A 26,863-nucleotide genomic window follows, 5' to 3' on the forward strand; every position below is an offset into this window, starting at 1 on the left:
TTCTGCTACACTGGTAATTTATTAAATAATATACTACTACACCATTTGGTTCAGAATCCTTTTTTCCTTATTTCCCACCTCTAAAATCAAGGTGCGTCTTTTTAATTTAATTTTTTTAATTTTTTCAATCCATACATAAATCCTTCAAATATTATATCATTACAATAAACAGATAATTATACACTTTTTATAAGTAACACTTTTTCCCAGGTGCATTTTTCCAAAATTGTAGAAAGAAAGAAAGAAAGAAAGAAAGAAAGAAAGAAAGAAAGAAAGAAAGAAAGAAAGAAAGAAAGAAAGAAAGAAAGAAAGAAAGAAAGAAAGACTTCCGGGTGACGGCAGCACTGCGACGGGAGGTAGGGGACAGAGCTCTGTCCCCAAACCTCCTTTTTCTCTCTGGTGGTCGCGTATCTGCGGTTCGATCGGACCTGGAGGATCCGGTCCATGAACAGGGGGTCTCCCGGTTCTCGAGGGGTAGTTCACCGCTCCCCCGAAGGGAAAGGGATTGCCCCGCAGTGCCAGGAGAGAAGAACCGGGTTCCGGAGATGTCTGGCGCCCAGCCATAGCAGCACGACCACAAAGAAGGAAGGAAAAACACAGATTTAAGAAGTTGATTGGAATAAATAGATCGTCAGAGAAGAAGAGAAGGTAAAGGGGGGGAAAAACCATTTCTACAAGATTAGTTACTAAAGATTTTACAACTGAACTAAGGCGTTAAAAAAGAAAGTTTTCAAGTAAACTGCATGTTTGAGTGGAATTTTACAAACCAGAAGTTGCTTTGGCTCACATGATTATATTGAAAGAACAAAGGATTCATTTAACTTGTTTTAAATTAATTTTTTTGGTAATCCTGTTCCCCGAAAGCTTTACTTTTTGTATACAAGAGCTGGGGGGATACAATTTGAACTAAAAAGAAAATTTATATTCGCTGGTTTTTCCTCTTTGTTTCTGGAATTAACGTAGCAGTTGGATTAAAAGAAACAGTGTAAAGAACAGTGTGAAAAAAATTTACAAGATGGTGGATTAATGAAGACAAAGGGCTAGAAAACAGATCGTAGAACAGAAGATTTGGTTTTGATAAGTTTTGTGACTCTAATTGGATGTATTATTGGAATTATGTTTTGGAGCAATTGAGGAAATTGGATCGTAGTGATTAAACCAACGTGGAATTAAATTACATCTTTACTATTCGGGATTACATGAATTGCAGATAAACTGGACAATTGGATAATTGCACTATTTTCATAAAACACGGACTGGATTGAAAAAATTCTAACCTGGATTATAAGGATTGTGCCAAAAGAATTTTTTCCACTTAGCTGAACTAAAATGGGATTATATATACTTTAGATTGGATTATATACACTTTATATAAACTGGATTTATAAGACAATATAATTGGATTTTCAAGACAATATAATTTTTACCTTAATGGATTTATTTGAAAACAAGAAAAAGGATTGATTTGGACTTTTTTAATTACAAGAAGGAGTGCACAGAATCTAGTATATTAGTTTTTGTTATATTTTTGTTTAATTAATCAAGTATTTTGAAGAGTAGAATGAATTGCTAAATTCTTTTTTCCTCCCTCCCATTCTGGTATACCCCTACTCCATATTGTAACCTGTTTGCATCATTGTTCTTAGTATTATATAATATTATAAAATATTTATACAATTGTTTTTCCTCTCTCTCTGTTTTTCTCTTTTTTATATATCATACATTTTTATATACTTCTATACACTATATATATTTGAATAGAATAAGATTGATTGACTGAATAATTGTTTTGATATTTAAGTGTTTTTTAAGTGTTTCCCATATATTCAAATTTACTCTAAATATAAGGAATGTATTTTTTCTTTTTTTCTCTCTATTTTCTTTTTCCTTTCTTCCTTCCTCCTCCTTCTCCTCTCTTTCTCCTTTCTTTCAGATAACTGATAAATGTTTTTGAAGCTTTTCCTTTTTATAATGTTTTTATAGCATTGTATCACATTTTATTATTCTTATTTTATTGATCATATCGCTGCATTTATATTAACAATAGTAGTTATAATAATTAATTTTTAAGTATTAAGTAAAATAGGTGATAAGTAAGTTAGATAGTTTTAAGTTGTTTAGTTGATGTCATTTTGGAAGAATATTAATTTTACAGGCTTCAGGAAGTTCAGAAATTCTTTTAGGATGTCAAGTGCAACTACTATTATAAAAACTTCAAAAAAACAGACTCTGACTCCATCCTTGACTCCACAAGGATCTCCATCACCATCTCCATCACAACAAAGGGCCATAACAAGCATGCTAGTTAAAGAGAAAGAGAAGGAGAGGGAGAAAACCCCAACACAGCCAACTAACTCTTCAGACTATCCAAGATTCTCTAGCTGTTATACAAGATTTCATGCAGAAAACTCAGATCTCTATTGACACAAATAGAAGCAAAAAAGCATTATGAAGATATAAAAGCAGAAATGGGAGACCTTAAAGTCGAAATGGGAGAAGTGAAAGAAAGTATAGACCAATATCTTTATTAAATGTAGATTATAATTTTTTGGTTTCCATATATGCATTTAGATTTAAAAAAAATATGAATGAATTAATTCATGAAGATCAGAATGGATTTTTACCAGGCAGACAAATAAAAAACAATTTGAGGACAATTATAAACACACTGGAATTTTATGAACAACATCCAGAAAAACAAATGGCATTAGTATTTTTAGATGCAAAGAAAGTCTGTGACAATGTTGATTGGACTTATATAAAATTGCAATTAAACAAAAGGAATGTTGGTACTAAATGTTTTAATTTAATAGATGCTATATATTCAAACCAAACAGCTAAAATTATACTAAATAACTGAAAGGTTAGAGATACAAAGAGGAATTAGACAGGGTTGCCCCATTTCACCTTTGTTATTTATTTTAACATTGGAAACATTGTTAATAAAATAAGAATAAATAAAAATATTAAAGGATTAGATTAAAAAAGAATCATATAAAGAACAGGCATTTGCTGACGATGTTGTCTTTATCACAGAAGATCCCCTGACCTCGATACCAAAGTTAATAGACTTAATAGAAGAATAGGGGAGTGTAGCAGGCTTGAAAATTAATAAAAATAAGATGCAATTATTAACTAAAAATATGACGGATATTTAGATAAAACAATTGGAAAATTTGACAAAAATGAAAGCAACAAAGAAAGTAAAATATTTGGGAATCTGGATTACAGCCAAGTCCATGTCTAGCAGCTGCATTATCATGGATTAAAGAATGGTTAACTTTGGAAAATAGAAGATTATTACATTTAGAAGGCCACGATCTTACGTTAGGCTTGCATGCTTTTGTATGGTATGATAAGCATAAAACTCACTCATACTTTAAGAGACATACAATAAAAAGGCATTATTGGATGTGTAGAATGAAAGAAAAAAAGATCATTTCTTAGTAATTACAGAATGGATTTCCCTTATTGAAGCTATATGCTTCAATACCTTGAAGAAGAGGTATTCAGGAAAATCATAGAATGTGCAGAGTTAGATATGATGACGAGGCGGTTGAATAATCAAGAATCAGAATTTTACAAAATTTGGTAGATGGTTTATATTTGGTGGAATAAAAAAAATACCTAATGATCTAAAAATAAAAAGTTAAAGAGTTAAATTTATTAGATTGGTTTATAATATGATAGAGTGTTGTTATGAATGTTTATATTTCTCTGAAATGATCTAATCTTAATAGTTTTTCCTTTTTGTATCAAGAAGACTTCTATTTTGAGTGAAGCAATTGTAGCTCCTTTTTATGTTTTGTATGGTTTTTTTATGTTCGTTTGTTATGTTTGTTTCTTTTAATTTGAAAATAATAAAAATATTTTAAGAAAGAAAGAAAGAAAGAAAGAAAGAAAGAAAGAAAGAAAGAAAGAAAGAAAGAAAGAAAGAAAGAAATAAATCTAGTTTTGTCATCTGGAGTACCAAATAATTTCCAAAAAAAAATTCCCCAAATTAATCATTAATAGCTTAATTTACCATAGAAGTTAATCTTTCTCTCATTTTTTAAATTTTAAGCCACATATGCGTTTTCATTTTTCTTAATCTTCTAATTTATCATTTGTTTTACCCCCCTCTTGTCTTATCCTAACTAAATGCCCCATAAAAAACAATAATAGTTTGTATAGTTTTCTTGAGTTATCATTTTACTTTTCATATTTTGTCTCCATTATTTTATCAGCATTATTCCAAATCATTTAATTTTTCAAGTCCAACATAATAAACTTAACAAATACATCAAAGTCAAATCTCCCATATAACATAGTAAAACATCATAATTTTTAAAATCTCATCCATTATCATTTTCTCTAGTTTTTAGTTGTCGACCTATTAGGTTTAATAATAAATTAATAATAAATAAAAAAGTTAGCCTATCACCTTTATAGATTCATCTTATTATTAAGTACTATCCTCCTATGTAAACAAAACAGAAAACCTTCACTTTTAGTACAATCATTAAATTGATTATATATATCACATTCTAAGCAGTTAGCATTTCTCTAGGAAATTTCATGTGATGACATAAAACAATTCCAGAGGTTTTTTCATTTTTCATCCTCTCTAATTTTTAAATGTCCACCTTTAATATTAATAATAAATTAATATTTAAAAAATAGTATCACCATTGTCAATTTATCATTCTATAATATAGTATCCATTTATAGAAGCAGAACAGAAAACTCATCACTCTTAATTGATTATATAAATCATATTCTACACAATAAATATTCTTAGCACAGTAAACTATAGGGTGATGATAATAAAAAAGAAAGAAAAAACAAGATCAGAGGAGGTAAAGGGGGAAAACAAACCTTACTCATCAATTTCAACCTGCCTCATCCATTTCCTTTTAAATTCTCAATCACTTCCTTTTTATATTTATATTGTCTCCATCCCTATTTCTTTTCCCTTCTTTCTTTTACCTTTGTACTCAAAATTTCCCTTTCCTCACATTCTTTTTCCTAAGTCTGTTTTCTGTATGTATCTAGTTTTTCCCATACCTTTTACAACTGCTTCTACACTGGTATTTTATTAAATAATATATTAGTTCAGAATACTTTTTCCTTATTTTCCACCTCTAAATCTAGATGCGTCTTATACTCCGAAAAATGGCATACAATTTGAAAGGCTACAAAGGACCTAAAAAAACCAAGATTTGAAATATAATAATGGATAAAGGAATTCAGGAAATCCTTAAATAGAAAATATATTCTATTTCTCTATCATAGGTAAATCTAGAAGAAATTATAAAAATATTCAAAAAAACGAAATGGCAAGAAACAGAAAGTGAGTGCCTTAAATATTACTAAACTATATGAAATATATTTACAATTGTTCTTTATGCATTTTATAATTGACTTAAATGCATATGGCTAGTATTCAGTTTTCACAAAGGAAAAAATACAGTTGTTTAAAAAAAACAAATCTGAAATATAGGTCCCTTCAAATTCATTACTCACTTTGTATTTCTCATTTGCAAATAATACTGAGGCTCTGTGGAATTTGCAGAGTGGATTCTTGGGATCAATGTTAATGGCTTTGTTCAGTGTATCCAAAGCTTTCTCAGATTTCTTTAAAGCATGTTGAACCTGAAAGAAAAAAAGGAATGTCATTTTCTATATATATATATATACAACTCCATGCTAGTCAATGTTTATATTATAATCAAACCTGTATTAGATATGATTTACTTACAACTCCAATGTGGCACAACAAGACAGAACTCTGAGGATTAATATGAAGTGCTTTTTGGAAATGCATTTCTGCAAGGCTGAATTTCTCTTGCTTGTAGTAAATCATCCCCAATCCATACCTAGCATTGAAAACAAAAACAAAAAACAACAAAAAACAACAATGTATAATAATATTACTACTAAATATCAAGGAGAAACACTCAACTTTCTAGACAAATTGACATATTTGACATACAAAAATATTTCTCACCAAGCATTGTAGTGCCTTGGATTCATTCGGATTGCATTCCTAAAGCAGGATAATGCTCTCTCAAGTTCCTCTGTCAGCACAAATTCATGTCCCAGGAGTGTATAAGCATAAGCATAATTTGGATCAACTTGAATAGCTCTCTGGAAAAACTTGATAGCAATGTCATGTTCCCTTTGCAAACTGAAGCAATTTCCTGCAGCACACCATGCCTAGAAGAATGAAAAAGTAGACTACAGTGGTACCTCTACTTAAGAACACTTCTACTTAAGAACTTTTCTAGATAAGAACCAGTGTTCAAGATTTTTTTGCCTCTTCTTAAGAACCATTTTCTACTCAAGCCTGGAAAAATTTCCCAGGAAATTTGAGAGCGGCACGAAGGGCCGGCCAGTTTCCTGCCATTCCCCCTTTAATCCCAGCTATCTCAGGCTCTTCTGGGCTGCCAGAGGAGCCTTTTGGTGGTGCTTAAGGAGGCTTTGGCAGTCAGAGCAAACAAAGCAATTTCCTTTCTCTGGGTACTTGGAGAGGGAATAAACCTCTGCCAGCGCCCAGAGAACAGAAATGCTCCCTTCGCTCTGGGCAGCGACTGTCCTTCTCCTCTTCTTCTTCCTCCTCCTCCCGAGCTTTTATTTCTTTCCTAATGGGTTTGCACGCATTATTTGCTTTTACATTGATTCCTATGGGAAAAATTGCTTCAACTTTTCTACTTAAGAATCTGGTCACGGAACGAATTAAGTTCTCATGTAGAGGTACCACTGTATTGTTTCTCTCTCTTTTTACTTTTCAGTGGTATAATAAGGGGAAGAAGAAAATATTAATAAACTACTATTAACTAATATTTACCATTTAAGTACTTAGTCACCTAAAAGTTTATAAAGTAAAATAAAGTAATTACAACCTGAAATTTGTTCATTTAAAATTGAAGGAAAGAATCAGAGACTACGCTGTAGTTTTAAAAAATGCCTTCCTTAAAATAGCTAGAAAAGATACCTCTGGTGAATTTTTATCCATCTCAGTCAAGTCTTTTGAAAGAACCGAAAGAGCAACATCTTTCTGCAGATGCCACAATGTGGTTGAATAGATTTCCATGCCTTCTACTCTGTAGTTCTCAATCCTTCTTACTTCAGAGAATATTCTCTCAGCCTATGACAGTAATGAAAAAAGGCTATTTTATCAACATGATTAAAGGAACTTTTCATTTTGATACAAAAGTATCATTTGCTTAATAAATTAAATGTTTCACCTTAGATGTAATTTATTCTCAGCAAATTTTATTTAATAAAACGAGACAATATCTGTCCCCCCACCCCTTTTACATAGAACCACATAGCCAGAAATTGTTTCTGTATTAATTGACCCATTTAGAGAATATCTAAAAAGAATTAATAAGGTACCCTGAAAGCAGGGCATGGAAGAAAATGATATTAAAAGCAGCAGCACTTATAAACAACCATTTAATTTATTTTAATTTTTGCAATGCCACAGAAGTGACATTTTGATAAATGCTTTGAAACATGTAGGATACTGAAATTCATGGCCCATCAGTAATAACTGTCCAGTCCTGTTCTGAGTAGCATTGATAATGAATTAGAACAACAGTGTCTCTGTGTATGTATGTATGTTTGTGTGTATGTATATACAGTATATGTGTGTGTGTGTAGGGAAGGGGACAAGGTGGCTCAGTGAGTAAGACGGTGAGCTTGTCAATCAGAAAGGTCGGCAGTTTGGCAGTTCAAATGCCTAGCGCCGCATAATGGAGTGAGCTCCCGTTACTTGTCCCAGCTTCTGCCAACTTAGCAGTTCAAAAGCATGTAAAATGCAAGTAGAAAGATAAGGACCACCTTTAGTGAGAAGGTAACAGCATTCCATGTGCCTTCAGTGTTTAGTCATGCCAATCATATGACCATGAAGACATCTTTGGACAACGCTGGCTCTTAGGCTTTGAAACGGAGATGAGCACTGCCTCCTAGAGCTGGGAACGACTAGTATATATGTGCTAGGGGAATGTTTACCTTTTTTACACACACACACACACACACACACACACACACACAACACACACACACTGATGGGGGCCAATATACTAAATTTTTTCAAGCTTAAAACGTCTCATTAGGGTTGCTAAAAGATGATAGAGCAAAGGAAATTTGAACTATTTTCAGTTTATGTCCGGGGATCAATTTTTGTACAATTCACTGCAAATACAGAATGTAGTATCCTCCAAAATTATTCTATGGCCTATTTACCTGCATATATTCTGCAAGTTCAAAGTAAGCTCTTCCAATATGGCATAGCACCCAGCCCGTGTTGTAGTGATGAGAAGGCAAATGACTCAGTATATGAATGGCTTCTTTACAATTGTAGGAACACAAGGCTAAATATCCTTTCCCCATATCACGAAGAAGGCTCATCAAACCTTCTAGGAAAAAAATGCAATAAATACACAGGAGAACAAAATGATATACTTGCTTAAAACTGCCACTGGTGATAAATGTGGCACATACTCTCAAGAAACCTAGATGAAATTCCAACAGTTTGAGTTAACAGGGCATAACTGTGTTCTTCCAGTGAATAAAGTGCAGAATAGAACTAAAGGGATCTATTTGAGATATACCTTCATATATAAATATCCTCTGGATCACTCCATGTATCTGTAAAAATTCATGATTATTACCCACTAATGTTGAATTTTCTTTCAATTAAGAAAGAAAGAATTGTGAACATCGTGGCAACTTAATTAGAAAGAACAAGAATCAGTCTATTATACTTGAAAAGTCTACTGTACTTGAAAAATGATATATGCTTATTAAGTTGTATTAAAGGTATATGATGTATGTATGTTTTTATGTGGAGAAAATTAAAAAAAAATTAAAAAAAGAAAGAACAAGAATTTTAGAGGAACTTGCACTGTTCATTTTAACTCGATTCCAACAGGTATTTACTACGTTTCTCTTACTTTTCAATTTTACACTACCACTGCCTTTTGAATTTGTCATAAGTTTACTATTCTGAAGGAATTCTCAGAAATATTCTACACACCTGCTGCAGCTTTCTGTAATGTAAATGCCTGGATTTGTGGCGTTACTGAGGTAATCTTTCCTTCTGAAATAATGGACGAATCAAGTTTGGTGATTTCCAAACTGTCATTTATGTTTGGCTGTGTGATCCCTCCTTTACTGGTTTTACATTTTGTCTTTCGGTTTGCAATTTTTGTTGGAAACTTCATTTTTAATTTTTTACTATTTTCCTATGAAAGAAGAAAAAACATTTTAAATAATCTTTCCTGGCAGCCAAATAGCAAAGTATACCATTCAAAACAGAAATTTGCAAAACAATTCATGGTAGAAATTTAGAGGAACTTCATTTTGGTTTGTATGGGAACCTCAGCCCAATTTAACAAATGGTTTCCTTTAATTATAAGTAGTATGGTACTGAAATATGTACTACATAATCCTATTAACTGCTCTCATTTTGGCTTTTGCCTGATTAATTTTCCCATGGCTTTGTGATTTTTTAATGAAATTGTATGGCTTTGAACTAATTATGTGATTTCACACAACATATATAATGGAATGAGATATCAAAACATATATTACCCACTTTCTATAATAGCATTACTTAAGCTTATAGAATAAAAGATGCTCATGGTATTTTTCCATCCAGTTTTAAATATTATAGACACTCAATTCCACTCAAGAAACCTGAACTGGAGCTGTTCTACAGTGCATCAACAATATTTTTTGGTATGGACTGAGTGATTATACTGATGTGAGGAAGGTATATGGCTCAAAAGCAGAGGATGAAATGTTACTGAATAAATTTCTTCAGAAAGTTTAACATTACAGATTTTCAGATTGAATGGATTTTGATTTTATTTTTATCAGTAATTTAAATATGAAAGATGCTTTGAAAGGATGATAGCTTTTCAATGGAAATATATCTAAAACATGTACAATTTTATTTAGAAGGACCGTTGAACTTACCTGAACGGTCTTCTCAATGCACTACAAGGAGAGTCCAAAATGAGTAATACTTCAGTCTTATTGGTAGGGATTGAGTTAAAAATAACATATTAATTAGGTCACGCCGTGTGCATGCCCCCCAATAGGTCAGTCAACAAAAAATGAAGGAGCAGTGAACAATAAATACTTTATTAAACAACTCTAAAAACCAGGAAATGTGCCCCTGGGCCAAATGGCCAGGCGGGTTTGGACTCTCCTTGCAGTGCACCGAGAAGACCTTTCAGGTAAGTTCAACGGTCCTTCTCCAATGCACTGCTGTGGAGAGTCCAACATGGGATATACCCAAGCTCATGATGACAGGGCGAGAGAAGACTGGATGAGAGGTGCATGAGTCTTGCATACCCTTTGCAGCACTCTCTGGCCAAAGGCCGCCTCCGCGGACCTAAACGAGTTCAGTCTGTAATATTTGATTAATGTATCCGGGACGGCTCACGTAGCCGCCCGGCAGATGTCCTCGAAAGAGGCCTGTGTAAACCATGCAGCAGATGTTGCAGCACTCCTTGTGAAGTGAGCCGTGATGCCAGATGGGATAGGCAGGGATTGAGTCTCATATGCTATGGTTATGCAAGACCTAACCCATGTACTAATTGTCTTGGGTGACACTTTGGTCCCCATGGATGATCTGCGTAGAGGTTCAGTATGGCGGATGTATATCTTCAGGGCTCATCTCACATCGAGTTTGTGCCAGCGTAGCTCCAATGGATGAGAGCCATGGGCGCAAAAATAAGGTAAGACAAGGTCTTGGGACCGATGGAAAGAAGAATTGACCTTCATCAGGAAGTTGGGTCCAGACATAACACTACTCTGTCCGGTTGGAATGGACAGAGATCCGTACGGACCGATAGTTCAGAAACCCTCCTGGCAGATGTGATGGCCACCAAAAAGGCCGTCTTAAAGGATGAGTCTCATAAGAATCTGTTGCAACGGTTCAAATGGGGGTCGCGTCAGTGCTTGTAACACCAGAGGGAGATCCCATGTGGGGCATCTGTGCGTTACTGGTGGACAAACGTTGGATGCTCCTCTAAGAAAGTCTCTGACCCACGGATGCTGAGTCATGGATCTCCACGGGTCCCATTTGAGTACCTAGAAAGAGCAGCTACTTGTCTCCGTAAAGTGTTGGGAGCAATTCCCTTGTCAAGGCCGGTTTGAAAAAGGATAAAAGATTCACTAAGGACGGGGGCCTTGGATCGGCCTGCAGTGTGCTGCAGAATCTACAATAGGCTGCCCAAATGGCCTGGTAAATCCTGGTGGTGGACAGGCGCTGTGCAACCTGAATCGTGGAAATCAGTGTTCAGTAGAGCCGCTTGTCTTAAACGGTCCCCCTCAAATGCCACACGGCAAGATTCAACCATTGAAGCACAGACCCCTGGCTGAGGGAAATTTGATGGCTCAGGATACACCACGGGGAAGAGACCACCAAGTCCATGAGGTCCCCGAACCACAGGCACCGAGGTCAATAGGGGGCTACCACGATGACCTCCGCCTGTTCCGAGATCATTTTGCTGATTACTCTTGGGATCAGACACGTGGGAGGAAAGGAATACAACAAGCTTTCTGGTCAATGGACTCTTGGTGATGGAAAGTGGGAGAAATAGCATGGAAGCTATGTGTTCAGGTGTGTAGCGAACAAGTTTATCAATGATATGCCAAATCTGCAGGTGATGGCGTGGAATATCTTGGTGCACAGGCGCCACTCTGCTGGGTTGAGCGTTGACCTGCTCAACCAATCTGCCTGCACATGGGAAACGCCCGAGATATGTTCAGCCCGGATAGAAAGTAGGTTGGCTTCCGCCCAGGTGATCAGGACCTCTGCCTGTTGCATCAACCTTCCGGATCTCGTCCCACCTTGATGATTTATGTGGGACCGTGTAGCCACATTGTCCATCAGGATGACCACATGTCTTCCCCACACCTGATCTTGGAATGTCTGGAGCGCCAGGAACACTGCTCGTAGTTCCAGGAAGTTGATATTTACTCCTGTGAGGTCCTTGGCCGTCCACAGGCTTTGGGCCACCTGTGAATTGGAGTGGACACCCCAACTGCGTAGACTCACGTCCGTGGTGATGACGATCTCCTGCTGTCACAGAAAGGAAGAGCCTTGTAGCATTGCTGCCGAACTTCACCACTTGAGCGAGCGCCTGACCTTCCCCATCAGTGTAACTAGCCAGGTTGAATGGCTTGTCCAACGTCTCTGAAACGGCAGAAGGAACCACTGTAGTGGTCTTGTGTGAAGGCGGGCTCAGGGCACGATGTCTATGCAAGAGACAAATGTCCCCAGCAGTTGGGAAAGAAAGACAAGAGACACCCGCCGATTGTGCTGGATATAGTTCATCATGTCCTGAATCTTCTCCCTGCGATCTCCAGACAGACAGACTTTGCCTGCCTGGGTGTTTATTACGGTGCCAAGATGTGGGAGGCACGTGGTCGGGATCAGGTGGCTCTTGGGAATGTTTACTGTGAACCCGTGCGATTGGAGAACCTAGATAGTAAGGGAAAGGTCCCTCTGTGCTTGCTCTGGGGATTTGGACAGAATAATTATATCATCCAAATACGCCATTAGGCATATTGATCGAGTTCTCAGGTTGGCGGTTAACACGTCTAGCAGCTTCGTAAAGGTTCTCGGCGTGGAAGATAGGCCAATAGGCCTGATACTGAAAGTGGTGGTATTCCAGGCAGAACCTCAGGTACCTCCAATGCTCCGGATGTAGCGGAACATGGAGGTAGGTCTCCTTGAGGTCTATGGATGTCAGCCAATCCCCATGCCTGATGGAAGCCAGAATGGACTTTAAGGAATGCATCTTGAACCTTTGGTATTTCACATGGATGTTAAGCTGCTTCAAGTTGAGTATCAACCTGCAACCTCCGGAGGCCTTGGGTACTATAAAGACTATTGAATAGTACTCCCGACCTTCCTGGCCCAGAGGGACTCTTTTGAAAGTGCCAATGTCCAGTAAATGAGTCACCTCCCATGACAGGAGGGCACCTTTTTGTGGACAGAGAGTCTAAGGACAGCGGAGGGAACGTTGCAGAGGTGTACTCAAAAAGTTGATGCGAAGACCTTGTGTCACTGTATTCAATGCCCATCTGTCGGATGAGGTGCATTCCCAGGAGGCGGTGAAAGATTGAAGCCGCCCCCCTATGGGAATCAGGTCTGGTGAGTCACTTTTGCTTTCTGAATCCTTTCTGGTTTTGTCCGAAAGGCTTTCTAGACTGCTGGAATTGTCTAGAGCGGTCGGTGTATCCTCCCTTGTAGGATCTGAAGGATCCCTGGCTATATCCTCCCTTGAGGCCGGAGGAGCCCCCAAGGAGGCGTCCTGTTGAAATAGCTGACGTTTTGGCGTCTATCTGCTCGTCAGGCCGCTCTGGGGAGGACTTTATGCTTGTATTTGTCCTCTACGAGGACCGAGTCCAGAGACTCCCCAAAAAGCTCGGCCCCCTGGAATGGTGCAGAGGCCAGACGCCACTTAGACTTCGTGTCTGCCTGCCAGGTGCGCAGCCATAGAAGCCGGCAGGTGGCCACAGCTCTCGAAAATTGATGCAACAATTAATTTGCTGATATCCTGGTGGAATCTTCCATCTTCCGGCCCCAGCTTGGCCTGCAACCATAATATACAGGCTCTATTGAAAAATGAGGCTGCAGATGCAGTTCTCAAAGACCAAGAAGCCATTTGGTGTGTCTTGTGGACGAGGTTCTCTGCCCTCTTGTCTTCTGGTTTTAGTCCGTCTGCCAATTCTGATGGTACTACAGCATTAGAAATCAAACTTGTTAGGGGGGTTTCTACAGGTGGAAACTGGAGCACGTCCTCCAGATTTGAGTCAAAGCTTAGAGTTTGCGTTCCAATGACGATGGGCCTTGTGCCATGGTCGGGTGTTGCCATGGGCGCTTGACATTATCTATAAACAGCTGTGATGAAGGGATGCGGTTGCATTCCTTCTGAGGTTCAGAAAACAAGCGGGCCGCTGGTTGAAGTCCCGCTGATGCTTGTGAAGTTTTGTTACTGTCAATTTCAGTTATGAATTTGGCTTTGCGCAACAGCGTCTTAAACAGTGCACTGGAGACTGGCTGCTCCATTGGTGTGGCCTTGTCTTCCGATAACTCATTCTCCGGTTCGCTATCAGGGTCACCCTCCACTTCAAAGGAATCCTGCAATTTCAGTTATGAATTTGGCTTTGCGCAATAGCGTCTTAAACAGTGCCGGTTTGAACAGTGCACTGGAGACTGGCTGCTCCGTTGGTGTGGCCTTGTATTCCGATAACTCATTCTCCGGTTCGCTATCAGGGTCACCCTCCACTTCAAAGGAATCCTGCAAGGAAGGTGGTGCAATTGGGGTCGTCCAAAGGTCTCTACTAGATGGCCTGTTGGGTGGATGGGTGGTCCTCTGCTGTACTCCTGCCACCATCCCTTGTGAGTAGGCGTTGGCCACCATGTCCTGGATCATCGGAGACATGGACTGCCAGGGGTCTTGGGCTGCATGTAACCCTGCCGCTGTTGGCGTGAACGTGGCTGAAGGTTTCTGAACCAGTGGAAACCCCTGGACTGGTTGAGACCATGGCTGTATGAAGGGCATGGACAGGTCAGGCCTAGCCAATACATCAGTTGGTGTGGCAGATGGTAACTGGAGGTCTGGCAATAAATCTCTGCTAGTGATCGTGGGCACAGGTTCTTTAACTGCCCTTGGAGTGGAAGGCAAAGGAACCAAGGCCGGAAAAGATAAGGAGGCCTGAGGCTGGGGTGGCTGGAGCGAGGCCTGCTTCTGGGCGGCTTCCAACTGAGCCTCAAAGGCCTTAATTCTGCATTCTACTTCTTTTAGGGCAGAAGAAGTCTGTGAACTCTTTGATTTAGCCTTAAATGTGTGACTTTTATCCTGTGGTTTGGAAGCCACAGGAACGTTAGGCCCGCTCCCAGACATGGAACCTGAGGGTTGCTCAGACATTGTCCCTCACGGTATGATGCTCGCAAATTCAGATGAAACAGCGAAAGGCCTAGTTTGTCAGACTGACAGAAATGAAGTGCCTCTGGCACTCTGAAGCAAGAGAAAATGGAGACTGTCAGAAATGACAAGCCATCTCAAGGGACGACACCCCAGCAACAATGCTGTCATTGGCCCCTGAAATAGCCCCTCACGCCCACTTGAGAGTGACGGGCGCCGTGCTGCCTTTCTTTCCCGCCGCTTGTAAAGGGCGGGCCTTTGTACCGCAGTGACAGGCGCGATCATGTCTTCGTGCCTGTCAGATGAGAGGCAGGCATTCCTCCAAATGGCTTGCGGTCTCTCCGGGAGTGCAATGACAGGCGCGATCTCTCCGTCGCGCCTGTCAGCTGGGAGGCGGGCTTCCCCGGAGTGCCCAAAATGGCGGGCAGCATTCCTCAGCCAGCTCCCTCACTTGCCTGCAATGTTTGACAGGCGCGTATCCTTATCGCGCCTGTCAGCTGGGAGGCATGCCCCCCTGGGGCGCTCAAAATGGCAACCGCCTACTTCGAGTGTTGCTCTGCCCCTCCTTCTTCCTTAATCACAGGCACGATCTGAGAAGCGGTTGGTTCCCGCCCATGCACTCCCAAAATGGCAGGCGCGATCTTCGGGCTTGCCTCATCCCCTGCAATCAGTGCCTGGTTGTCTGGCTCGGCTTTATTAGATTGTGGAGCAAATGTCCTCCTGAGCCCCCAGCTTTGACCTCTTCAGCTCCAGCAGGCAAGCTGAGCGACAGTGGGGGGGGGGGGGCGCAGCGGGCAACGGTACCTCATAATTCTATCGCCCCTTCAAGTCTCTAGGCTGTGGAGGGGGTATGACCGTGGAGGTCAGAGACCCAGCCTAGGACCACCCCCCGACCTCTGGGCAATGGTCTCAGAGACCAGGGGCCCTGAGGAGGTAACTGTGGCAAGCCATGCCCACGGAGGGCAGAGGCCTGACCTTCATTGTAAAAGTCTTCATTCCTGTGGACAAGAAGGAAAGAGAAATTATTTATTAGATAAATACAAATCATCTATGTAGAACAAGGAAAACTCTACTCCCTTTACTGCGACTGAGTTTTTAAGACTGACCTATTGGGGGCAAACACAGGGTGGGACCTAATTAATGTTAATTTTAACTCAGTCCCTACCAATAAGACTGAAGTATTACCTATGTTGGACTCTCCGCAGCAGTGCATTGGAGAACACTTCTCTACATCTGAAGTGAAGGATTGTCTATAACACTATCAATTGAAACATTTGTAATGGAGTTGCATTGCCCTTGTGTCAAAAGCACTAAAGCACTTCCAGATTGAAAGGATTAGTCGGTGACATCTTCTTTGCCTGGGGAATTCCCAGTTAGGGGATCCTTTCATATCCCCTGGCAGGAACTGGAGCAAAGAACAGGAGCTCACCCTATCCCATGGCAGCACTCAGGTCTCAAATACAAGCTTGCTGCTTGTCAATCCAGCGCCCTAATCACATGAGCCACCATGCTTCGTTGTAATAGAGTAAAAATAATGGTTTATTTTACAATGAAAACAATGAGTTAAATTTAACATGTTTTTACAGCCTAAGGCACAGATGTCAAACTTGCCATGTCATGTTGCCATCACATGATGGTGATGGGTTTTTTTTCTAATTTGTGGAGCTGGGATAGGCATCCCTGGCTTAAGGCAATGCTGCTTTAACATATCTGGACTTCATTTTACAGAATTCCCCAGTCAGGGAATTCCAGCAGTTCAGGCCACACATGTAAATTGCTGAGATTGAGAAATACTGTTTTAAAACATACTTGAAATCAATTCTGTTCAGAAAAGAATTGATATCAATATGAAGGAGACAATCCTGTCTTAATTATATAGTCCCATTAAATATTTCCGCTACTGCCTATTTAGGCTCTGAGTTTCATGAAAAATATTAATCAATGAGAGGACACCAACATTTCTAATCTTCAGGAAAAGCCTAAAGACCTATCTCTGTCAGTTAGGTTGGAGCACCAATCAGGGACAAGAGTATCACAATGGAGATGGTTGATCAATTAACAATGGATCCTATCCCCCTCCATCCTGCTCCCACCCTCTTTTAAATGGGACATAGTTTATATAGGCTTTATTTTTTTATTATAATCCACCCAGTACTACCCTGACATAAAATTGGCAGCAAATAAAAAAAATAATTTAAAAATAAAACTGTGCAGAATTCCCATTTACCTTGGCTGTAGAACTATCACTGGAGAACAAACGTGAACTTCTTCGAGGCAGCACATTAGGGGGGGCAGCAATAGTTGGGCTCAATACCTGAGGTGTTGTACTGGAGAAAGAAATCAAATTTCTTAACATAATTTTTGTGGTTAGGGTTTCACCTATGTTTCTTAACCAGAAATACAGGAAATATGACAATAGCAGATGCAGCCTAGGAAGGAAAACGTATCTGGGAATAGGAAAAGAAATTATACAGCAGGTTAGGAAAACATTGCGTACCTCGTCTGTGCACCTGAACTTTGTGTCTGGGCAACAAGGATTGGTGTTACTTCCCGACTATTACCACTTTGTGAGAAGACCGACTTTGTTCCAGCTTGATTTATTCTGGTAACAGTCTATACAAAAATGTATCATAATGTTAATTATGCATTATATTTATAGCAATTGCAGACTGACATGACTTGCAGAGATAGGGGACAATCTGCTAAATATATTTATTTTATTAGTTCATTATATTACCTAGAAAGAAGAATGTTAAGTAGAAGGTGATATGCATTCTATTGCATGGTTAACACCATAAAATAACTCTAGCTTTAAAATATCACATTGTTAGAAATGTTATTTTCTTCTTATAGACTCACAACTATGGCAGAGCAATGACATAATTGAATTCTGCAGTGCACTCATAAGAACAAGGCAAGCTGATACAATCCTACATACTGTCAATTTCAGTAAAAATCCTGAAGGAATAAATCTATGATGGATTAGAAGCTTCTAAAACAGAATAATCTATTAATTAATCAATCATTTTACATTAATTCTGCCACACATTAAATTGTTTTCTCTACCAGATTTTAAATAATTGCTCTGAATTCCTTTTATGAGCTAGCATTTAGAAAAAGCAGTGTAAAAATGAAAGTTTACAAAAGATTCTACAATTTATAAAGATAAGCATCTTAATGTAATTTAAAAATAAAATTCTTTTTTCTACATCTTGGAAAAATGTATATTAAAATATTTCCAGATTATCTATATAAGGTGTCTGAATATTTCCCCCCAATATTATGTTTACTAGGAAAATAATAAAAGGGAAGCACACTAAATATCACAAAGTGGCTTTCACATTTTTTTTTCTTATAAGGAACAATTAACCATAATTTTACGTTTCCTTGAGCAATCTTAGATGCATATGCATCGGCACAAGATACCTTCTTGGAAGGGGCTCCTTGAGATGGCACATCAATTACGGAAGAAGAATTTGTGCAGTTTTGTAAATAAGATCCATCTCCGGGGCTAGGAGTTTCCAATGGCAATATTCCAAAACTGAGGAAACATACAAGAGCATTTCAATATATATATATGTTCCTAAAGAAAGAGGAGGCAGGAAAAGAATATTTTTGAAAACAAGAAAAATTTGCAGCCGAGGCTTGTAAATGCACTATGAACTATTTTTCTTTTAAGAATAGGAATTTACAAAGTTTAAGTTACATATGCATTAAAAATGTAACACTAAGTTGATACTATATTCAAGTAAAGCAATTACCGTATTTTTCAGAGTACCTGTATAAGACACACCTTTTTCCTCCCTAAAAGGGGCTGAAAATGTGGGTGTGTCTTATACTCTGAATGTAGTCCCCCCCCCAAGCTTCCCCCCCCCAGTCCTAACTAGGTGCTAATGATCTTCCCAGTTCTTACCTTGTAGTTTCATTGCTACTCTCTGCAAAGAATGATTTCCAAGTCCTAAGTCTTTGGAGGTTTTTTTTTTAATTGTTCTACTTGCTCCAGCCCTAACTAGGTACTAACGATGTTCCCAACTCTTACTGGCTTTCAAGCTCTTTCATTGTTACTCTCTCCGAATAAGGTTCTTTTTAAGGCTCTAACCAGGGGATAAAACAAGGTGTTGAAGCTGACCAGACTAAGGACGCTAGCCAAATTAATATCTGGTAAACAGATTATTTTCCCTATTTTCCTTCCCAAAAATTAAGGTGTGTCTTATACTCCAGTGCATCTTATACTCTGAAAAATACGGTAGCTTCATTTTTTATTTGTTATCAAAAGGGTATTTTTCATTTTTGGATTAATCATTTAAGACTATAGAATATTTTGTAAGAAAACAAATATTTAATTAAAACGATGAAAGCCAGTCTGGTGTAGTATAGTGGTCAAGGCATTAGGCTAGAAGCCAGACTATAAGTTCTAGTCCTGCCTTAAACAAAAAGCCATTTGGGTTAACTTAGCCTAGTCACTTTATTTCAGCCTGGGAAGGATGCAATGACAAACCACTTCTGAAAAATCTTGCCAAGAAAACTGGAGATACTTGGTGCAAGGCAGGCTTCAAAAAGTTGAAAAGATTGAATAGAAGATTGAATAGAAGAAAAAAACGAAAAAGATGCAACATACTCATTTTAAATAATAAAATATTAAAAAATGGAAATTATTCCAGCGCTGAACAGAATTCAGATAAATAGATAATTTATTGTCACTTATCTTCAAAATAATCATATCAAGTAATTTAGCTGTGTGGGAAAAGCAAAATTGAAATCTGCAAGAAGTCTCTGGGTGATTATGAAGCTTGTCAGCAAGAGTTTCTGATTTCCACATTTAATCACAGCAACAACAAAAATATTTTCCCACCTAAATTAGGTTGCTGAAATGAAGAAAGCTTGGGGGAATCAGGAATGGGCTATGTGTTCAATTCAGCTCTGGTTCTGAAAACAAATTTGAAGGCTTAGAATATGCTATAATTTTAAATATATATCCAAAAATTAGGTTTCAATTAATAGGCAAATTCAAGTGAATACTTGGAGGGGGTGAATATACCTGGGTAAATTTGAATTGGGTCACACAATTATTGTGACATTTATTTTTGTGTACTAGAGCCCACATTAATAAATCATTAAACACATTCATAAAGGTTATTTTCAGACAATGATCTGTTTGTCATACGCAAAAGGAGAACAACAATAATAAAAAACTGACTTTAAATGACAATATTTAGCAAGCAACTGAAGTATATTTTATAACTCTCTAAGTATTTTACTGCTTTAGCTCCCAAGACTCCAAAAGGTATTTTATTAGCAAATTTGATCCTATTAATTCTGGTCTCAATTGAATCCTAACATTCATTATTCATTCTGAGATGTACATATGAGATGTAACATTATTTAATCAATTTCTTGCTGTTGCAAATTGTGTCCTTGTGCACATTTTAATTTTACACAGAGAGCATTTTACTGGATTGCTTACATTTCATATTCTTATATTCTTCATATTCAAATATTAAGATGCCTCCTCGATATACTTGCACATGCACTTATGCATCTTTTAAAATCAGTTCTTTACAATATGAGCATATGCCAGTCCATATTTATTAGTGCATAGATCCCCTTCGTACCAGGTCTCTACTGTTAATTCTTTTAGCAATGCCTCCTAAAAGAAAATGGAAGAACAACTTTCAAATTCTTTACCTTGGTGTTAAAGGGCTGAGGGAAGCTGGTCCACCTAGAAGACTCCTGCCAGTTTTTGGTTTGTTCTGAGCCTGTTTCGTTAAAAAGACAGGTCCTGATCCAAAAGATACAGCATCAGGTGAAATTACAGCCGAGTCAATATAAGAAATGGAGGAATCTGTGTTGGAGGAATATTTAGGATTGGAGGACTCCAGGTTGAGTCTGTTTAATTCCTGTAATAGAAAACCATTTCTTAAAGACAAAACACATTTTTCTAAAGAGCATGAACAATATGAACTATACACATGGTGGTGATTAAATATGACTGGTATAAACATACAAGTGTGTCCTGTGGTGTTTCCATAAGAACGATTTCTGGCTGTCTGTGAATTATGTTGTGATTAGACACCACTGTTGTACATGTGTTAGGCAAGCAGCTGCTGAAGTTCTGTATAGAAGTTAACTTGAAAGTTTGGTCAGGGTCTGGCTTCTCACCTATAATGAAAATGAAAGGGATTGGGAGGCACAGAAAGATACAAAAAAGAAAAAAAGGAATGTTTTAGACCGATCCTACTTAATCCCATAGCATGGAACATAAATGTGAAATTTATTGATATTAAACATTGTAACACTCAATAGTCAAAATAAGTAAAGGTAATACAGCACCAATAAAACATTTTGGATTATAGTTCATATTACCTCACTTTTGTGTATTCTAGCAGATGAGGACTGCAATGAAGGGCACCAGGTTACTTACTTTTGTCATATCCATCCAATTCAGGCAGAGGTTTCATATTTTTTAGTAATTTAGTAATTTTTTCTAATGTCTGATCTATAGTAGTCATACCACCAATAAGGGATGTGCGACTAGAAAACTTTTTAACATAATGGCCTAGTATTCAGTTAGGGAATGGCTAGATTTGTAGCATTTATATTTTGTCCATTCAAATAGATAAAATAAAATTAAGCTAACAGAAAAAAAGTGAAATGCTATTAGAATTAAATTAAAGCAGAGTTATAACCAGCAGTACTCATTAGATCACACACTCCAAATACCCTCCAGAAGAGCCAAGGTTTTTCCTGCCTCTACTTTTTTTATAAATAGCTCAGGGCTGCAAACACATTTAGTACATCTTTCTCTTCCTATTTTCTCCACAACAACACTGTAAGGTGAATTGGGGAAGATGGTTGGCTTTTATGCCTAAAATTCACACTTCCCTTGTTTCTAGCTTTGTGTCTTAACCACTTCATCAAACTGGCTCTATTTCTACTCAAAAAGTTTTGGAAATTTGTGAAAGTCATTCCCTTTACTAAATAGTAGGCCATTATTTTAAAAAGTTCTATTATAATCAGATATCTACTTATTTTTATGTTCTCAAATAGAAATCTTTAAATGATGACGTTTATTGTAAACCTATGACTAGAATCCTGTACAGTGGTACCTCATGATACGAACCCCTCGTGATACGAACCTGGGGTTCGGAAATTTTTTGCCTCTTCTTACGAACTTTTTTCGGCGTACGAACCCACCGCAGATCGCAAAATGGTGCTCCGCTGGCCGCCGCCGCCCGGCTGTCACCTTTTAAAACAGCCGGGGGGCTTCTCGGCATTCTCCCGAAGCCGAACTTTTCGGGTTCGGGAGGCCGCTGAGAAGCCCGCCGTCCGGCTGTCACCTTCTGAAACAGCCGGGGGGCTTCTTGGCATTCTCCTGAACGCCGAACCCGGAAGTTTGGGTTCGGGTTTTGGAGGCCGCCGAGAAGCGCCCGGCTGTTTCAGAAGGTTACAGCCGGGCGGCAGCGCTTGGTGGAGTGCCGTTTTTGCGATCGGCGGTGGCGTTTTTGGCCGATCTGGAGGCTAGAAAGGAGGTGGGGAATCCCAATAGGGAATTCCATGGGTGGAGCTTTGACGTCACGAAGACGTACGACCGTGATTATCTTCAGTCCTGAAAATAAATTTTCAAAGGGACAGCATCTAAAATCAAGACTTATACAGCCAGTATGAACCATATTAATAAAAACAACTGAATGAGCTTCCATACATTTCTGTTCAATTTTAGTTTCAAGTAAGGAGAAAATCAAAGAAAAATATTTATAAACATTTGCAATTTTTTCCAGTTTGTAACAGAAAACATGCCATTCTCTGTCTCCAATTCCTAATCAGAATAATTAATACAGAGATTATTTTAAAAATTGAACAATTGAACAATACGTACCTATTTCACATAGTGATTCAAAAGGGGACCAGAGAAAGGGATTTAAACTAAGGCTCTTTTGGTAACATTCAGATCCTTTGGCAAGCCGATCTGTCTTACTGTTAATGAAAAAGAAGACAGATAACAGAGAGAGAGAGAGAGAAAAGAGTTCAGCAATAAAGTAACAGGTGCCAGCTATTTTCCATAGACTACATTTTATTAATTTTAGAATTCTCCCTTGCACTTGGTTAGCTAGATATTGGATGTACAAAAATCTATACATTTCTTACTTGCTAACTCGCATATGTTCCATTAACTTTATACAAACTTATATATTCCTAAAAAAAAGTGAGGAAAAGTCAGCTAAGTAGATATAACAGAATGGATTTCCAATTGCTGCTCTGTGGACTGGCACTTGACTACAGCATGCCAGAAACCAGGCCATGTAAAAAAGGGGAAGCCCTGTCCACAGGATGCAGGCAGCACATGAATCATGTCCCTTCTGGTTCACAGAATAACCTCTCTCCACGGGACCGGTCTCTGATACCTAAAATGTTGGGGGGCGCTATTATAAGACATTCTATTATATGCCCAAACATTTTTGAAAGAGGTTTTGTATATTAGAAATTACAAAGAATTGTACTGAAATTCAAAGATACAAACTCTTTACAATGAGATCCATGAACATACCTTGTTTCCCCCAAATAAGACATCCCTGATAATAAGCAAAATCAGGTTTTTGAGTGCACGGCATAACCATTTATTTCAGGGTTCAAAAAAATAAAATATTTTTGGGGAAACATAGTACATGCTAGTGATGAGATGAGTGAGAGTTGATCTTTTAATTCATGCTAAATATTGAGGCATTTTTAAAATTTTCATAGAGCTTTCGAATTCAAGTACAAAACAAATCTGTCTCTCCCAATTTAAATAAAGCAGTAAGGAGATGTGCATTGAAAGTCAACCAAAGATTATGAACACCAACAAAATGCAGGGATTCCTGTCTTATCAGTCAAAAAATCTTGAGATGACAGAGAAAATGTACAACCACAATTGAGATGAAAATTTACGTTAAGAAATTTTTAAAGTGAATCTGGTAGTGGATCCTGCCTGAGAAGAGGCCGATGAGGGGATGCGCAAGCAGCCTGTGCAGCTGGCACCTGAATTGGATAGTGAGGAGACTGGTGAGGACTGGATGCCAAAGGCAGAGATTCAGCCAGGGTCTTCAGAACCTCTAGAACCTCCCGTCAGTGACGAGGAAGAGGAGCCTATTCTTAATGCACAGGCACACTGAGCTGCTAAAAGGCAGGAATGGTTCCTCAGTAGGAGGTCTTCTCGGAAGTAGGCTTGGGGCTAATTGGCCACTCCCCTAGCCTATTTAAGGGATGATGACGCAGGCGGCACTTTGCAGGAAATGTTTGGTTATATGCCTTCATGTTTGGACTTCTGAAATGTCTGCTCAGCTCGGGTTCCTGTTCTTGGCATTCTTTTTGCAAAGAGCCTCTAGGCATTTTGACAACCATTGTAAGCTTCCTGATATTAAGGGGCCTAGAGACGTTGCCTTTGTCATAGTCAGATCATTTTCTACTGCAGCTTGACTTTAAGGCTGCAATCCTTCCCTGCAGGGAGGCAGAACCAGGAGGTTCCGCCCCAGATGCCTGATGGATCTGGAAGGTTTTTAAAGAGCGCCTCAGGTTTTGCCTGATTCGCTTATACACAGTTCGGCAGAGTCTCTTGCTGCAGCCTGGAATACGGCTGCGAAGGAGGCTCTAGACTGAATTGCGCCTTTGCGACCTCTCTGTGGCAGTAGACCCTGGAGATCTCCTTGGTTCACTGAGGAACTCCGGGGAATGGAACGTCAGAGGGGATGTCTAGAGAAGCATTGGAGGAAAAGCAGATCCGAATCTGACCGAACACTTGTAAAAGCTCATATGGAGATTTACAAAGTGGCGATCAGGTTGACAAGGCGTGCATACAATGTCGGCCTGATTGCATCTGCAGAATCCCGCCCAGCCGCCATGTTTAGGGTGACTTGCTCCCTCCTTAACCAGGGGGGAGTTGACAAAACCTTGCAGGATAGTGCTGAGGACTTTAACACGTTTTTCACAGATAAAATCACTCAGATCCGGACTGACCTTGACTCCAATTGGAATGCAGTGTCGGCTGTCAACGAGTCAATTGGGGTGACAGGGGCTCGTCCTAGTTCATCTGTTTGGACTGGTTTGCTGGTTTCAGCCAGCAGGGAGTTGACACGGAGCAGGGTCCAGATTACCAACGCTTCATTGAGGGAGGGGTCCTTCCCAGCTCCCTACAAGGAGGCACTTGTGCGCCCCCTTCTCAAGAAGCCTTCCCTGGACCCAGCTGTATTTAACAACTATTGTCCTGTCTCCAGGAAGATGGTGTCACTCCAGCTCCAACAGTCCTTGAAAGAAGCCGATTATCTAGGCCCTCAGCAATCAGGATTCGAGCCCGGCTATAGCATGGATACTGCTTTGGTCGTGCTGATGGATGATCTCTGGCAGGTCCGGGATAGGGGTTTATCTTCTATCCTGTTGCTCCTTGACCTCTCAGCGGCTTTCAATACCATCCACCATGGTATCCTTCTGCGCCAACTGGAAGAGTTGGGAGTAGGAGGCACCGTCCTACGGTGGTTCTCCTCCCACCTCTCTGGTCGGTCGCAGTTGATGTTAGTGGGGGGTCAGAGGTCAACTCCTAGGTCCCTCCCTTGTGAAATTCCTCAGGGGTCGGTCCTCTCCCCCTGCTGTTTAATAGCTACATGAAACCGCTGGGTAAAATCATCCAAGGGCATGTGATGAGTTGTCATCAGTATGCTGATGATACTCAGTTATACATCTCCACCCCCCTGTCTAATCAGTGAAGCAGTGGAAGTAATGTGCTGGAGTCTGGAGGCTGTCAGGGTCTGGATGGGTGCCAACAGGCTCAAACTCAATCCCGACAAGACAGAGTGGCTCTGGGTATTGCCTCCCAGAGACATGTCCATCTGTTTGTCCATTACCCTGGGGGGGGGAATTGTTGACCCCTTCAGACCCCTTCCTCAATCCACAGCTGACTCAATCTTTCAGCTGTGGCGAGGGGGGCGTTTGCCCAGGTTCGCCTGCTGCACCAGTTGCGGCCCTATCTAGACAGGGAGTCTTTGCTCACGGTCACTCATGCCTTTATCGCCTCAAGGTTCAACTACTGCAATGCACTCTACATGGGGCTACCTTTGAAGAGTGTTTGGAAACTTCAAATCGTCCAAAATGTAGCCGCGCAAGCGGTTATGGGCCTGCCAAGGCATACCGATATTTCTCCATCACTACAACGACTGCATTGGTTGCCAATTAGTTTCCGGACACAATTCGAAGTGTTGGTTATGATCTATAAAGCCCTACATGGCATTGGGCCAGATTACCTCCGAGACTGCCTTCTGCAGCATGAATCCCAGCATTTGGTCAGATCCCACAGAGTCGGCCTTCTTCAAGTCCCGTTAACCAGACAATGTTGTTTGGTGGGGCCTAGGAGAAGAGCGTTCTCTGTGGGGGGGCCAGCCCTCTAGAATCAGATCCCCCTGGACATTCGCACTGCCCCCACCCTCCTCGCCTTCTGTAAAAGCTTAAAGACCTATTTATGCCACCAGCCTTGGGGCCATTAGATCCTAACCCACTGAACGACGAGTGTATATGTTTTGTTGAGGGAATGGTGATGAATGTTTTAAAATCATATTAGAGGGTTTTTAAAAGTCTTTTTAGCCATATTAATTGGATTTTTAGATGCATTTGTTATATTGTTCTGATATGTTGTGAGCCGCTCCGACTCCTCGGAGAGGGACGGCATATAAATCCAGTAAGTAAGTAAGTAAGTAAGTAAGTAAGTAAGTAAGTAAGTAAGTAAGTAAGTAAGTAAGTAAGTAAGTAAATATTTCCAAGACTATTTGCTTAGACTTGATTTATTATTTCATGGACTCATACTGGCTGTTAATGAAGTTGAATTAACAGCTGCTGTTTAACAAAAACTGTATTTTTGTTTGATGACTACTAGAATGTTCATTAGTAGTCTTTAATTTAGTAAA

The 26,863-nt window shown here is 39.4% G+C and overlaps 1 protein-coding gene across 9 annotated transcripts in view; it reads right to left on the minus strand.

The window, feature by feature from the left end:
* Positions 1-26,863, minus strand: part of CDC27 (cell division cycle 27) — a 67,728-nt gene that overhangs the window by 15,937 nt on the left and 24,928 nt on the right. For 5 of the 9 annotated variants that reach the window (XM_070728893.1, XM_070728889.1, XM_070728892.1 and 2 more), the window contains 12 exons: positions 22,816-22,913; positions 20,944-21,098; positions 20,625-20,836; positions 18,366-18,480; positions 17,437-17,552; positions 17,167-17,266; positions 9,026-9,233; positions 8,233-8,402; positions 6,977-7,129; positions 5,990-6,198; positions 5,741-5,858; positions 5,506-5,634 (listed from right to left, as the gene is read on the minus strand). In XM_070728893.1, the coding sequence (XP_070584994.1) occupies positions 5,506-5,634; positions 5,741-5,858; positions 5,990-6,198; positions 6,977-7,129; positions 8,233-8,402; positions 9,026-9,233; positions 17,167-17,266; positions 17,437-17,552; positions 18,366-18,480; positions 20,625-20,836; positions 20,944-21,098; positions 22,816-22,913 (1,783 nt within the window). Of the gene's footprint in view, positions 1-5,505; positions 5,635-5,740; positions 5,859-5,989; positions 6,199-6,976; positions 7,130-8,232; positions 8,406-9,025; positions 9,234-17,166; positions 17,267-17,436; positions 17,553-18,365; positions 18,481-20,624; positions 20,837-20,943; positions 21,099-22,815; positions 22,914-26,863 lie in introns of all 9 variants that reach the window. The other 4 variants (XM_070728891.1, XM_070728887.1, XM_070728890.1 and 1 more) reach the window with 1 other exon arrangement.

This window comes from Erythrolamprus reginae, chromosome Z, assembly GCF_031021105.1.
Source record: "Erythrolamprus reginae isolate rEryReg1 chromosome Z, rEryReg1.hap1, whole genome shotgun sequence".
Classification (NCBI taxonomy): domain Eukaryota; kingdom Metazoa; phylum Chordata; class Lepidosauria; order Squamata; family Dipsadidae; genus Erythrolamprus; species Erythrolamprus reginae.